The 15,193-nt window shown below is 45.5% G+C and overlaps 1 protein-coding gene across 9 annotated transcripts in view; it reads right to left on the bottom strand.

The window, feature by feature from the left end:
- Window positions 1–1,409: 1,409 nt before the first annotated feature.
- The window catches only part of LOC139567571 (regulatory-associated protein of mTOR-like), a 194,975-nt gene continuing 181,191 nt past the window's right edge, over window positions 1,410–15,193 (bottom strand). For 4 of the 9 annotated variants that reach the window (XM_071388929.1, XM_071388930.1, XM_071388931.1 and 1 more), the window contains exons 30-36: window positions 13,540–13,590; window positions 8,618–8,724; window positions 7,138–7,265; window positions 4,922–5,008; window positions 4,579–4,695; window positions 4,182–4,311; window positions 1,410–3,911 (exon numbers count right to left, since the gene is read on the bottom strand). In XM_071388929.1, coding sequence (XP_071245030.1) covers window positions 3,843–3,911; window positions 4,182–4,311; window positions 4,579–4,695; window positions 4,922–5,008; window positions 7,138–7,265; window positions 8,618–8,724; window positions 13,540–13,590 — 689 coding nt within the window. In that variant the 3' untranslated portion in view covers window positions 1,410–3,842. The remainder of the gene's footprint in view (window positions 3,912–4,181; window positions 4,312–4,578; window positions 4,696–4,921; window positions 5,009–7,137; window positions 7,266–8,617; window positions 8,725–13,539; window positions 13,591–15,193) is intronic. The other 5 variants (XM_071388932.1, XM_071388934.1, XM_071388935.1 and 2 more) reach the window with 3 other exon arrangements.

Here is a 15,193-nt window from a genome sequence, read left to right as displayed (position 1 = left end):
AATAAAAAATAATATTAGAATGTATGCACTCACTACTGTAAATCGGCTCTGGTTAAGAGCATCTGCTAAATGACAAAAATGTAAATGTACATTTCTTAAGGGCAGGGTAAGTTACTTTCAAAATGTAATCCATTATGGTTACTAGTTACCTGTCCAAAATTGTAAAAAGTAACTACATTTTTGGATTACCATAACTAACGTAATCGTATTACTTACTTTCGGATTACTTTCCCTTTAAGAGGCATTCGAAGACAAAAAGGATACATCAAACGCATTTGGTATGTCATCATAGTGGTCTCTGACTCGCTCAGGTTGAATAAACTTGCATTTTTTTCAATGCTGACTTGAATGTCATTGAGAAAACAGAAAGGTGTCCTTGTATTTTTTCACTTAAGAACCAGCAAACTCTTTATACCCCCTTAAGCAGGGTTGGGGACTAACTGATTACATGTAATTTGATTACAAAACAAACTAATATTTTACACTACCAGCAAAATTATTATAATCAGATTACTTTACAATTTTTGCCTGATATCCAACTGGACAAGACAGTGTGAGACTGGACTTATCTTAGCTCCTGCCCTGGCTCCAGTTAAGGTAAACTTATCTGTACTTCCAGACCAGTAGGATTCTATTCCATGTCTAAACTCAGATAGGGGACTGCTAGTTGGCAAGTGTCATTGGTTGTTATCAATTAAACTGTCTCTCTTTATACTGAGGCTTTGTTGACATTTAACCATAGACAAACCAATGTCACGGCAAACAGAGAAACAGTTAACAAAGGCCTTCTATTCAATGCGTCTCGCTGAAGTGTTACAGATTGTACGATAGACATGTGAAGGTCATTTCCTATTGAGCCGAGATATGCAGCATTTATGGTGAACGCAGTGTCCGCTAAAGTAGAAAAATTGCCATATAATATCAATCGCTCTGTAACTTCCACGATACGGATTGGATAGAGCCCTAAATCTGCTTTTATTCAGAACATTCACAAAATACCAAACAAAGAATAAATACAAGGATTCCGGATGAAAAACTAAAACAAAATGTAGCAAGCAGCACCTCGAATATCAGGCTTAATTAAGTCCATGAAAAATATTTGAATCATCTCCTTGCTATGAAATTCATACCAGGACTGATTTTCACATCACAGACACTCACTCCTCAGGGGATTCTTTTTGAAGCGGTCTGGTGAGAAGGATAATATGCCTGATGAAAAAAGTGTACTTTTTTTTATTTTTTTTAATTCCAGATGAATCGATATGGTAATGATGACATGAATATTGTGACGCAATAGCAGATACATTTGTCTTACACAATACATGTAGAACTTCATAATGAGAGCATGAACATTAACACAAACATGAAAACACACACCAAAAACAAAAAAACACCAGGAAAACCAGCGCTGTTGTGTATTTGGTTTATTTTACTGACTTCATCTCCTGTCCTATAAACTAGTCAGCAAAGCAGTCTTCCGTCACAGAGAAACACCCGATTGCTTTCATTTCTCCTAAGTATTCAAAGTTTATTTTTGTTTCCATATCTAAAATGTTAAAACTCAAAGCAGGATATCTAGAGATGTGATTCTGAGCATGGCTGACAGACAGCGTTGTGGGGTTTTGCTGTAGGTGTCAGTGAAAGCAGTGGAGGCTGCAGTACCTCCTCCGTACCCTAGAGGGTGAGCTACTGAGCGTAGTGGGGCTTGGTTATGACCGCGAGTGCAGCCGCTTCTACAGAATGCATGGCATGTGTTACCGGTTACCCTGCCCGGTTCAGTCCACAGGCAAAGCATTATTGTCCATTCCTTTCTAGGGTGATAGCCAAGCTGAGGACTTTAGAGGCAAAAAGGTGAGGGTAGGGGGGAGTACTGTATGAGGAGAGACACCGTGTGGGTGAGAGCGTCTGTGAAAGGGGGAGAAACAGTCCTCTCCCATCTCTCCATCCCACTGAGGTCCAAGGCAAACAAACACCAGCAAATTAAAAAAATTAATTACAAAAAACTGAGCAAAAAAAAAGTTTCAAAGAAAAACAGGAAGGTAATGCAGAGCAAACCAAAAAAGCGACCCCTAATAGAGGCACATTAATGGCGATACCGCACTTGTAGCGAGTGTTGACCAGAGGGGTAACCCTTGTTTAAAAAAAAGGCACCTCAGGACTCACTGAACTGATTTTGACCTTCTTAGTTCGTCACATCAAGAGTAACAGCAGACCTTATGGCAGTCAAACCTCCGTGAGTCTACCATGCAGAGACGTCGTGGTATTATGTGGCTCATGAGGTACCTGAGCTAGTGTTGGAGGTTGACAGGAGGAGCTGTGGCTTTTGACAAGGACACTGAACTGAAGAAGTGCTATGGATCGTTACTGTGTATTTACCAGTGGTGTGCAAGTCTGAAGTCACTCTTGTTTTTCGACCCAACTTCTCTATCCCAATCTTCTTGAAACTCCCTTTCTGCTAAAGAAACCAAACACGACTGGCAAATAAAACCAAGGTTAAAAGAAATAAAACAAAAATAGAAGAAAATTGCCGCAGACTTTTCTCCAAAAAGGGTAACGGATAGCAGGGTGGAGGTTGGTAGTTGGCACACAGGGGAAAGGGCTGCCTAGGGCTGGTGTGTGTGATTCTGGGGACAGTCCATACACAGTTTATAAAGTCCTCATAAGCCTGTGTGCGAGGATGCAGCAAAGTAGCAGCAGAACCCCATTCCCTCTTCCCCATTGGTGTCAATGGGGACGAGGGGATGCAGTGGGCGCTGTGTTTCTTCTCGTCCAGCCTCGGGGTGCTTCTGGCTGGGGATGGGCATGGGTCAAGCGGGCCTCAGCCAGAGCTCTGGAACTGATACTTCAGGCTCCACAGGCGGGTATGGCTCAGCTGATGAGTGGGGGGGGGTCTGGAGCTGGAGCAGCAGAAGCTTGGAGGCTGTAGAGCTCCTAGCTAATTCATTATTGCTTTGCAGGTAGGGCAGACAAGTAGCATCAGTCTTGGGATTAGAGCTGAGCAGTAGTCACCCATTGCGCTATGGACATGGGGTCAGCCTTTGGGCATAGGACAATGGAGATGAATGGCTTGGTTGGTGAGGTTGGTGAGTTTAGCACAATTGGGTGAGGGTGCATGGATGCAAGGTCTGGTTAGTCCTACAGTATAGCATGGTAGTGGACATCTGTATGGGCATCGGTTTGTGTCCAAGGCTGTGGGCCCACTTTGGGCTCATCTGTGCTCTGTTCTACATTTCACTTTCTCTCACACCAGACGTGCCCCGTCTGTCAAAGTGCCTGGCCGTTTCAGAGGAAGCGCCTGTAGTCCACCATCTTGTACGCGAACAGTGAGAGAAAGTCTATTAGCTACAGCGGGGGGGGGGGCTTTTAATAAGGGTCGTGCGGGCGTCCGTGAGCCACGCCTTTCATGTCCAGAGTCGTGTGTGAGAGAGGGAATTGTCCATCTCTCGATAGCCTCTTGACCCCGATGCATAGAGGTCATAGAAAGGTAATGTAGAGGTCATTCCGAGTTCATTCAGGTAGCGACACCGCCTGTCTCCCCCAGCCAAGGCTGGAACCTTTAAAATAGACCTATTATTCATCTCTGTATACACGCAATTAAATATACACGCTCCTCAGCACTGCCAAGTCTACAATCAATAGCTTCATAATAAGAATATGAATAAAACGATCAAGAATAATCAGATAAGTCAACATCATAACACGAGTGTTTCAGCAGCCATCACTATAGAACATTCAGGGGTAGTAACAATTGCATATGTACATTAGAAGTAATTTACATCCTGGCTCCGAGGGTGAGAGGTCAGGGGTCAAAGGTAAAGTTCGGGGGGGTTAACGCTGAGGGGTTATCTGAGCCTCTTCTCCGCTGAGTAGATGGACATGTAGTAGTCGTTACTGCCCACCGCCAGGTGGGGCTGTTGGGACACAGGGAGAGAGAAAGAGAAAGAATATAATGGACTCCTAAAGACAGGTGTAAAAACATTCATTTCCCAAACCATTTAGTGTAATTAGGTGTGATGAAAAGACAGGTTTTGCAGAGTATAGTTTAAGAGACATAGGGATAACTCCTTGTACCCACGCAACTTATTCACTTTAATGCATTATTCACCCAAATCGTAGTTCCCATGTTACGTTATCCAGTTGAGATTCAGACTACTATGAAGAGAGTAAGAATGGCATAGTACCCAGTAGGGATGGAAGGCCAAACAGCTGATAGCACCGATCCTTTGGCCCATGAAACCGTCATAATACTTGATGTTGCTGATCACGTCACCGTTGGAGTTGTACACGGCTATGAACTGGTTCATCGATCCACTGGGAGAGGATGGAGAGAACGAGAGAATGAAGGAAAGAGTGAGAAATTAGTTTCATAGCTGCTATACCAAATGTAGCAAACGTTGAAATCGTTTGCTACATCGTCAGACCGACCACATTTAATTCCTCAAAGTGAGTTTAGACCATAGAGTTTGATAGAGGGTTAAAAAAATGGGTTATATCCATCTGGAGTCCTCTATCGAACTCTATGGTTTAGACCAATTATGAAGGCCCTTTCTGCCACGTGCCGTAAACCTGTGAACTCACCAGGCAAACAGGTTGGCCTGCGGATGGATGTCCAGCGCCGTTAACCCCTTCACCGTCTGCAGCACGTTCACAGAGTCCGGCGACCGCAGCTCGAAGAACCGCACGTCTCCATCGACACTGGGGAGGAGGATGAAGGAGTCCAAACAGTACATGACATGTCATCACATCCATTTAGATCTACAGGAAGTAGGGCCGCTGGTCTTGGACCGAGCCACAGACAGCGAGGGAACTAGAGCGTGTGAGAGAGTCAAGAATAGTAGATTGACCAAATCTGGACACCCGACCGTCACAGAAATAATCCATCCATCAACCAACCATTCAATCAGTCATCAACGAGCACTACCTGACACTAATGATTTTGCCGTCCGTCTGCTTCTGCAGGTGGGCCTTGACCACCCAGGACGAGTGTTCCCGGTACGTCATCACACGACTGTGGGGAGACACAGAGGAAAAGCATCATCAACTTCAGTCCACCCACAACCATGTTGTTGTTCACAGGAGAGACAGAGGCAGATGTGAAAAGTAAGCGGCGTGAGTGGATGGACTCCAACGCAGTTCATCAACATGCAAGACGCCACACAGTGTAAAAGTGACCGGTGTATGAGAATTTAAAGCAGTGCCGTTGTGTTGAACAGAGTCTAAGTTATCAATCAATCAAATGTATTTATAAAGCCCTTTTTACATCAGCAGATGTCACAAAGTACTATACTGAAACCCAGCCTAAAACCCCAAACAGTAAGCAAGGCTGTATTGTGTGTATATGGCCACTGGGTGTCACCATAAGTACATGGGTATAAGCACTATTGGACAGCCCGTCTCCATGGTAACAGCATCCTTGAGTGACAAGACACTGTGATTGAAGATTGAGGAGGAAGTTGACCCCTAAGCACAGATCTAGGCTCTAGATGACCTAACCTCAAATCCTAGCTTTAAGACGCAGAAAACAAACCTGACTCTGGGCCAGCAGTAAGAAGCAATCAGAAAGCCAAAGTGAGGACCAAAACCTATCCCTGTTCCCTTGGCGAAAATAGTTACAAACTCTGTAAGAGTGTGCATGATTGTGTGTTCGCCTGAGTGTGTATGCGATGCGTGTGTTTGCTTAGCCCCCTACTGGTTTTAAAGGAGAGCACAAAGGGAAAGGGTTCTACAGTCTCAGTGCCTGAGGGAAAGCTCTTAAATGAACATTAGTTAAAGATTTATGGGACACTACGGCTTAATTGCCCTGTTTTCTCTTTGGGGTGAACTAAAATAATGTTTGGCTGGGGGGGGGCATTTGAAGATGCGCACGACCGTGTAGACACAGGATGTGGCAGGAGAGCTGGGAGCTCCCAGGTGAGAATACAGCAGAAATCACTGATATGAGTCTTCAAATAAACAGCCAGTTTATTAGGTACACCACGCCGTTCATGAAACTAGATCGCTCCTACAGACAGTCAGTCAACGTGGCTGTGACTCGCTATATAAAGCAGGCAGACAGGCATCAAGGCATTCAGTTACAGTTTGGTTGAACATCAGAATGGGGGAAAACGAGTGACCTAAGCGACTTTAAGCATGTTATGATCGTCGGTGCCAGACGCTCCTGTATCTCAGAAACGGCCGCCTTCCTGGGCTTTTCACACACAACAGTGTCTAGGGTTTACTGAGAATGGTGCGTCAAACAAAAAACATCCATTCTATGGCAGTCCTGTTGGCGAAAACAGCTTGTTGATGAGAGAGTTCGAATGAGAATGGCAAGAATCGTGCAAGCTAACAGGCGCAGTACAGCAGCGGTGTGCCAAACAGCATCTCAGAACACACAACTCGTCAATCCTTGTCACGGATGGGCTATTGCAGCAGACGACAACACCGGGTTCCACTCCTATCAGCTAAAAACAAGAAGAAGTGGCTCCAGTGGGAACGTGATCACCAACACTGGACAATCGAGGAGTGGAAAAACATTGCCTGGAGCATGACAGCAAGTTCAGTTTACTTGAGTGGCCTGCGTAGTTCCCAGACCTCAACCCAATACAGCATCAGAACGTACCGATGTCCAATCTGCGTGTGGAGCGTTTTCCGACATCTTGGAGAATGCCCCGAAGAATTTAGGTTGTTTTGGAGGCAAAGTAGAGTCCAACCCAGTACTAGATTGGTGTACCTAATAAACTGTCCGGTAAGTGTATATGAGATGACGTAAGAAAAAAAAATATTAATAGCTTTACCTATTTTGCTTTGCACATACGATTTTACATTGTGTCTGATGATAATTAAGGGGATAAAACATATCTGATGCTAATGAGAGTTTCATAAAACATTAAGACACACAGCTTCTCTTTGTGCTACTGGGAATAAGAAACCATATGATTAGTAATGAATTAGGAAAATTAGAAGCCCATTCACGTTAACCTCAAGTCACATTTTAGACAGAATAATGTGACGAGGTACGTGTGCGTGCAGGGATGACTCATTGTTGAAGCCTTTATGAAAGTCAAGGTGTGGAGGCAGCATTAAAAGTGTGTGTCTGCATTTGGGTGAGCACACGAGCGTGTGTGCGTTTGCGTGTGTGCGCGTGAGACAACTCACCACTCGTTGGCGCCCATTCTCCTGTCATAGAGGCGGACCGAGCCGTCGCCCAGCCCCGCTGCGATGAGGGACCGCTGTGAGTCACATGATAGGCAAGTCACACAGCTGTCTGCCCCCGTTGGGATGTCCTGGTAGACACACACACACACACACACACACACAATTAGTTCAAGCAATGTGGAGGGAAAAAAACGTAATTACATAGTCGTTGCCGTGACATAACGAACGTTGTGGTTGTCACGGCGCTCATTAAACATTGAGTAACTGGCTAACAACTCGATCAATCACGTCTACAGCTGACTGATGGAGAATGCCGTCTGGGCTCTGCCGTCAATACAGCCAGAGACAGGGCAGGGCTCGCATACTTCCCATACTACTGTCTCTCAAATAAAGGGTTAACAGGTTGAATGGAAATACAACCGATAATGTTGAGCCAGGTGTTGAATACCAGGATGCATACGGTGCCTTCAGAAAGTATTCATACCCCTGGCCATATTTCGCATTTTGTTATGTTACAGCCTGAATTCAAATTAAATATTAAATTAAATTAAATATTTTTTTTTCTCACCCATTACTCTGTACAGGCTTCCTTTTCACTTTCATTTAGGTTAGTATTGTGGAGTAACTACAATGTTGTTGATCCATTCTCAGTTTTCTCCTATTACAACTATTCAACTAACTGTTTTAAAGTCACTATTGGACTCACGGTGAAATCCCTGTGCGGTTTCCTTCCTCTCCGGCAACTGAGTTAGGAAGTTAGCCTGTATCTTTGTAGTGACTGGGTTTATTGGTACACCATCCAAAGTGTAATTAATAATTTCACCATAATCAAAGGGATAGGTCTGCTTTTGTTTTTTTACCCACCTACCAATAGGTGCCCTTCTTCGCGAGGCATTGGAAGACTTCCCTGGTCTTTGTGGTTGAATATGTGTTTGAAATTCACTGCTCGACTGATAATTGTACGTGTGGGGTACAGAGATAACGCAGTCATTCAAAAATCATGTAAAACACTATTATTGCACAGAGTCGATGCAACTTATTATTTGACTTCAGCACATTGTACTCCTGAACTTATTTAGGCTTGCCACAACAAAGGGCAAGCCTAAATAAGTTGAATAATTAGACTCAAGACAAATTTGTAAAAAATTCAAAAAAAACCATCCACTTTGACATTGGCTAGTGACACAAAATCTCAATTTAAATGCATTTTAAATTCAGGACGTCACCATTTTCTTTTTGAAAAAGTCAAGGGGTGTGAATACTTTCTGAAGTATGTAAACCGACATGCAAGAAAGAAGGGGAAAGTACCCACAGTTCCATAGATTGTCATAATGCTCCCAATGGACCTATTGGTCAAAACTTGTAGAAAGGATTTGAGAATTGTCACCTGAGAAATCATGGATGTGCAGAGGCACCTGTGACATTTCAAAACAACGTCATTGATAAACAGGTTAGTTATGTTCAGTGTGTTTCTCTTCACCTGGACCTTCATCTCCCTCTCCGTGTCCCAGATCCTGATGACCCTCACGTCTCCAGATGTCATCAGTAGCCCCGTCTCCTGCTCCCAGTCCACCACCATGCCTGCACCTAAGAGAGGACGCTGGTTAGTAACACACACAGACAGAAAGATACAAGGGAACACACACAGGCGGAAACATCATTGACAAAGACCCAGCTGTCAATGCCTGGGACTCGGGGGCATGATCTACCAGCTGAGCATGGGTTCTGGTAGCATCTGCCAAAAGTTCTGACACACTCAGACTGGCGGATGTAAACAGGAAACACACCATCTGAGTCAATTGTGGGTCTAATGAAGGGTCACTGTCATCAGCCGTCAGGATATCACTAATACCCTAGGGTGCTAGGGGTCGATTTGGAAGTGGACAAAAGCCTTTGAAACGGTTGCCAACCCTGTGACTCGCAACAGGCTGAGGTTAAAAGACCCACTCCTCTAGGGCGGCGCACGATTGGCCCAGCGTCGTCCAGGTTAGGGAAGAGTTCGGCGGTGTGGGGGGGGGCTCATTGCACGCTATCGTCTCCTTGTGGCAGGCCGGGCGCCTGCGGGCTGACCTTGGTCGTCAGGTGAACGGTGTTTCCTCCGACACATTGGTGCGGCTGGCTTTCAGGTTTAGCAGGCGGGTGTTAAGGAGCGCGGTTTGGTGGGTCAGGTTTCGGTGGACGCATGACTCGACCTTCGCCTCCCGAGCCCGTTGGGGAGTTTCAGCGATGAGACAAGATCAAAATTGGGAGGGGAAAAATGGGGGTCAAAAAACAAACAAACAAAAATACCAACTCCTCTACCAGATGTTACTACTGGCAGGCTGCAGTGACAGGGTGTCACACCCAGAGAGAGAGAGAGACAGAGAGATTAGAGAGAGAAAGACAGAGAAAGACAGAGAGAGATTAGAGAGAAAGATGTCCCGTTGACAATTTGGTTCTTATTATTTTCATATTGTAAATATCCAAAGTAAGCTTTAGTTACAGCATGCCAATTAAGCAAATCGAATTAAATTGAAAGAAAGACAGAGAGAGAGAGAGAGAAAGAGATTAGAGAGAGAAAGAGAAAGACAGCGAGAGAGAGAGAAAGACAGCGAGAGAGAGAGAGATGAGAGAGAAAGACAGATTGGCGAGAAAGATTAGAGAGAAAGACAGCGAGAGAGAGATGAGAGAGACAGCGAGAGAGAGAGATGAGAGAGAAAGACAGAGATTGGCGAGAGAGAAATTGGAGAGAAAGACAGCGAGAGATTAGAGAGAGAAAAACAGATTAGAGAGATGAGAGAGCGAGAGAGATTAGAGAGAGAGAAAGACGGCGAGAGATGAGAGAGAATAAAACAGAGAGAGATTATAAAGAGAGATAAAGACAGCGAGAGGTTAGAGAGATGAGAGAGAGAATTTAGAGAGAGAAAAACAGCGAGAGAGAGAATTTAGAGAGAGAAACAGCGAGAGAGAGAGAATAAGACAGAGAGCGAGATTAGAAAGAGAAAGACAGATTAGAGAGAATCTAGCGAAAGAGAGCGAAAGAGAGAGTAGAGAGAAAGAGAGAGAGATGAGAGATAGAAAAACAGATTCGAGAAAGATTAGAGAGAGCGAGAGAGAAAGATAGAGAGAGCGAGAGATTAGAGAAAGCGCGAGAAGCCCTCGGCAACTCCATATGCTGCTACTGAGAGTGGGAGTCACAGAGCTAAACTGTGGTCGCGTCTCAACCGTACTTGATAAATCGCTCTGTGACACCTGGCAGAGGGCCGGGGGCGTAGCCTAACCTTGAGGCTAAGCCCCAGCGTGGCTAGCTCCGGAGTCACAGCTATGCGGGCGTTAGCTAGCTCTGGCGTCACAGCTACGCGTGCTGTTAGCTAGCTCTGGCGTCACAGCTACGCGGGCTGTTAGCTAGCTCTGGCTCACATGCAGACGCGTGGGGGAACACTTCAGAGTGTACTCAGCTACGCACAGAGCTGGGACCCTCACACACACACACGAACATCTGTGATTCCCCCGTTACACACACACAGAAACAACATTCAAACACACGCGTGCACACAAACAGAACGACTGGCCCCATTCAGAGACTGAGGGAGATGAGGCATTCCTTTGAAGTATGGAGCTCTGTGTTAGTGAGAAATTCCCATCTCTTGTTGATGAGGAGAGAGGGAGAGGAAGAGAGTGCAGCAGAGAAACCCTAATCTTGTTTATTAGAACTTTAACTATTCCAGGCAGATAGTACTAAAGTCAATGCTCACAAGCAAGGGTTGGAAATCCCAAAAATTTCCAATCGTTTCGTTCTGAACAGAAGCACCATTTTTTTGTTGCTCAGGACAATAAGAGAACAAAATGGTCCACCCCATCTCTCATTCTTCCCATCCCATCTTTTTTCTTCTCCCACTCCATACAGTTCATCCCGAACCAACTCCAATCAAAAACATTTCTCAGAAGTTTAAAGATTTCCTTTGCTTTAGGTCACATCAGGGTCAATGCATTGAGTTCTTACACAGACTCAAAATGTTACTAGTCAACTTCCCTAAAATGAGAGAATCAGCAGCATAACCAGGGATCTTACAAGTCCACACATAAAACAATAGCGACATTATAGATGGAGATGCCTGACTGAGGGAGTGGATGTGAGGTAGTGCTGGAGGCCCATTGTTCTCCTTAATAACGACTACAAAGGCGGCTAATGATTTAGTTAGCATTAGCATACTGCATAATGGAATGGATATTCGGGGCTGCCTGTGCGTGGGTGTTGCGTATAGGTGCTAGCTGCTAGCGCAATTAGGTTATCCCTATAGCTAGCGTTCGCATAAACTAGCGTTAGCGGTCTCCAGTGGCTACGATAGCCCCATTCCACTATTCATTTTGCCCCTGGCTCTCTTCCCTAATACCCTTCTCTCTATAGCTCTCCCTACATATCCCTCAGTCTCACTTTATATTCCCATCACTCATTATTTCTCTCTAGGAGACCAGCACTGCCTCTGCATTCTCATTCCACACCATTATCACCTGTTGATGGACTGGCTCTCACACACGCCGCAGTTTATTAAAGACTGCGCCCCGACTTCAACTTCCCTCCTCTCTCTCTTTGATTCCCTTAAATCGTGTTTGCTTTGAAAGTGTCCTCCAGGACCACGGTGATGGAATTAACTAGGACTACGCTGCACAAGCCTGTAGTTAACGATGAGGGCGTCACCATGGATGGGGTTGATTTGATGGACACGGACACCGGTAGTTTATGAGGCTTCTGGCGCTAGGCTACTTGACCTGTGAGCTGACGAGAGATATAAAACTCTAGAGTGGAGCCTGTATTTAACCTGTATTACAGGCTAAGGGAGTCTGAGTATTAGAGCAGTGATGACTAAAAACTTTGGCACAGTTATTTTGGTTGGGTCCTGAGTCGCTGAGACATCTGAGCCTTCTCTCATATTCAGTCTCTGTTTTAGTTTGTCCCCCTCTGTATGTTCCTCTCCTAGTCTCTCTCTCTGTCTAGCTGTCCGCCCCCCTCTGTTCCTCTCTCTCTGTGTACGTATCCTCTTTTAGTCCTACATCTCCCAGCCACTAGCTCCCAGAGGCCTTTTTAACAAGCCTCCAGCCATCCAGCGTATGTGGAGTAGGACAGCCCCAGGACTGCCCTACTTTCACTCAAACTTCCCCAGTCTAGTCAGAGAAAAAGAAAACTTCCTCAAGCTGCTGCAGGAGAATGAGAGTGAGAGTTGAGGGGAGCGATAGACGAGAGAGAATGAGAGAGAGAAAGAGAGGGGGGGGAGCGCAAGATGTTATAAACGACATTTGCATGAAAACTTAATTAGGTCTGCGCTCTGTCTGTGTGGACGGGAAGTCGATGTGGGTCTCCCTCTCCGGAATGCTAAACAAACACTAATGATAACTCCATAGGGTGTAATGAGGGCTGAGAGGGAGACGGCGCTGCTCCACAACAGATAGAAAATAAACAGCACCCAAACAGGCAGGCAGGCTCTCTCTCCCCCCCTCTCCCCCCTCTCTCATCTCTCTCGGTCAATCCATCACTTTCTCTCCTCTTTCTCTCGCCTCTCTTTCTCTCCCTATCCCTTCCATCTCTCTCTATACCCTCCTTCCCAATCTCTAGTCTTCTCTCTGACACACATTACATGCTAATTCAGCTGCAGAGGAAAAACCCAAGTCTGGATGAAGACAGTTTTAAGGCCCCTTGCTTGGCTGTGGAGGGAACTAATCATTGGTACTGTAGAGTCTGGAGTAAGGGCCTCAGGGCTAGAGGAAGGAGGTCCATTATTTCTACTATCAACATCCCACATTACCAGCAGGCCTCTAATTATACACTGTAGATGATTGAGGATGCCGTGAAAAATAATATAGCGGGTGCCGTGTTGACAGTTGTAAGACTAATGGGGGTTCCCTGATTAGTGCAGTACTCCCACTGGAACTCCTGTAATTCCAACCCTGCAACGATACTGAGCCGATAGACCCAGAAACGACACGTTCACATCGGAGTTGAAGCATTGCTCTAACTACGTCGACACAAACTGTTTTTATTATCATTTATTCATCAGGGTAAAACAAGTAACCAATTCATATAAACTAAAATGACAAATCTGAGTTTTTAATATATTAATATATATATTAATATATTTGTGAAAGCTTACAGTTAAAACTAGAGAGTTGTCTGGGCAGAGTTTGTCCCCCTCCATGTCTATTTTGTACATGACCACTGGTAGGAAGACACGGTACCAGCTTTGTCCTGTGGAGAGAGGGTTACTGACGAAAGGGAGGCCGGGGGGGGGGGGGGGGGTGAGGAAGCATCATCGAATGGAGGGATGGACGGGTCAGGTTACAGGAGGAAGTAGTAGCGCAGGGGCAGACTGCTGGAGTTTGTGCAGCACACTGAGTCAGACGAGAGGAAAAGACGACGGCAGCACTCACCTCCCTGTCCCTTACTCCTGTCAAGACAGATGGAGACCCGCCTGGCCAGACCTGCGAGGGGAGGAGCAGAAAGGAGGAGGCAGGGAGATGGGGGAGGGAGAGTCAGAAGCACATCAGCCCCAGCACCTCACACTGTTAGCAAGTACCCCCCGCATGCATGGTCACACACACTCACTCACTCTCTGACGCATACATGCAGTCTCGCACACGCACGCTCTCTGTGTATTTGTTTGTGTGAGTCTGACTCCCACACAGACAGACACACAGACAGATAGACACATAAGCGCACACAGCCACACACACAATGAGCAGCGGAAGAACAAGGCTGCAGTTTCCCCAGCATGACATCTTCCAAATGAATACCGCTGATACGCCCCGATCAAAAACTAAGAGAGATATTCCACTACTCAACTACTGGCTGTGCATTTAAAAACAGGCTCCAGATAGCTACACTCCATCTTAAATCATATATGCACCCTACGGCCTTGGCCAAAAGTAGTGCACTATATAGGGAATAGGGTTCCATTTGGGAGGCAATGCATATCTCATCTAAAAGCCTAGAGGGCAGAGGAGTCTAAATCCCCTGTACCACAGGGAAGACGAGTGTGTGTGTACGTACGCATGTATGTATACCAAGTGTACAAAACATTAGGAACACCTTCCAAATATTGCGTTTCAGTCCCTTTTACCCTCAGAACAGCCTAAATTCGTCGGGGCATGGACTCTACAAGGTGTTGGAAGCGTTCCACATGGATGCTGGCCCATGTTGACTCTAATGCTTCCCACAGTTGTGTCAAGTTGGCTGGATGTCCTTTGGGTGGTGGACCATTCTTGATACACACAGGAAACTGTTGAGTGTGAAAAACCCAGCAGCATTGCAGTTCTTGACACACTCAAACCAGTGCGCTTGGCACCTACAACCATACCCCGTTCAAAGGCACTTATATCATTTGGTTTTGCCCATTCACCCTCCGAATGACACACACACAATCCATGTCTCAATTCTCTCAAGGTTTAAAAATCCTTCTTTAACCTGACTCCTCCCCTTCATCTACACTGATTGAAGTGGATTTAACAAAGTGACATCAATAAGGGATCATAGCTTTCATCTGGATTCACCTGGTCAGTCTATGTCGTGGAAAGAGCATGTTTTGTACACAGTTTATAACTGCATATAGCATAGTGATACAATTAACACCAACTATTACAGTGTAGGGGAGCTGGCAGCCTTGTTCTGCTAGAGGAAGATGAACATAAAACCAACCAAAGTCAACGTAGCAGCAAAGTAGCAAGACAGAGTTGGAGGATCTCAATGAAATGAGACAAAATTAGGAGGAATTGCACCCAACAAGTCGTTACTGGATGGAGGGGAGAGCGCGTGTTATGGAGATAGGGGAGATTTGGAATGTGTGTGTGTGCTTCTGAAGCAGTTACAATCGGTGCCAACAATGATCTCACGATGGCATCTGTTCATTTGAAGTGCGCTAGCTGTATCAACGCAAGCTTGAGCTGTGCAGACCATCTCTAGCCCCCTCTCTACCTCCAAGGTGAAGTGGTGGTTCGTTACCCTGGTAAATCCTGATTGCTGAATACCTTGTTGTTGACTGTGACATCTGCCCTACTCTGAAATCTTCAGGGATGTGTGTGTGTATGA

Source organism: Salvelinus alpinus, chromosome 2 (assembly GCF_045679555.1).
Source record: "Salvelinus alpinus chromosome 2, SLU_Salpinus.1, whole genome shotgun sequence".
Taxonomy (NCBI): Eukaryota; Metazoa; Chordata; class Actinopteri; order Salmoniformes; family Salmonidae; genus Salvelinus; species Salvelinus alpinus.
This window is presented reverse-complemented; position numbering and strand designations above follow the sequence as displayed.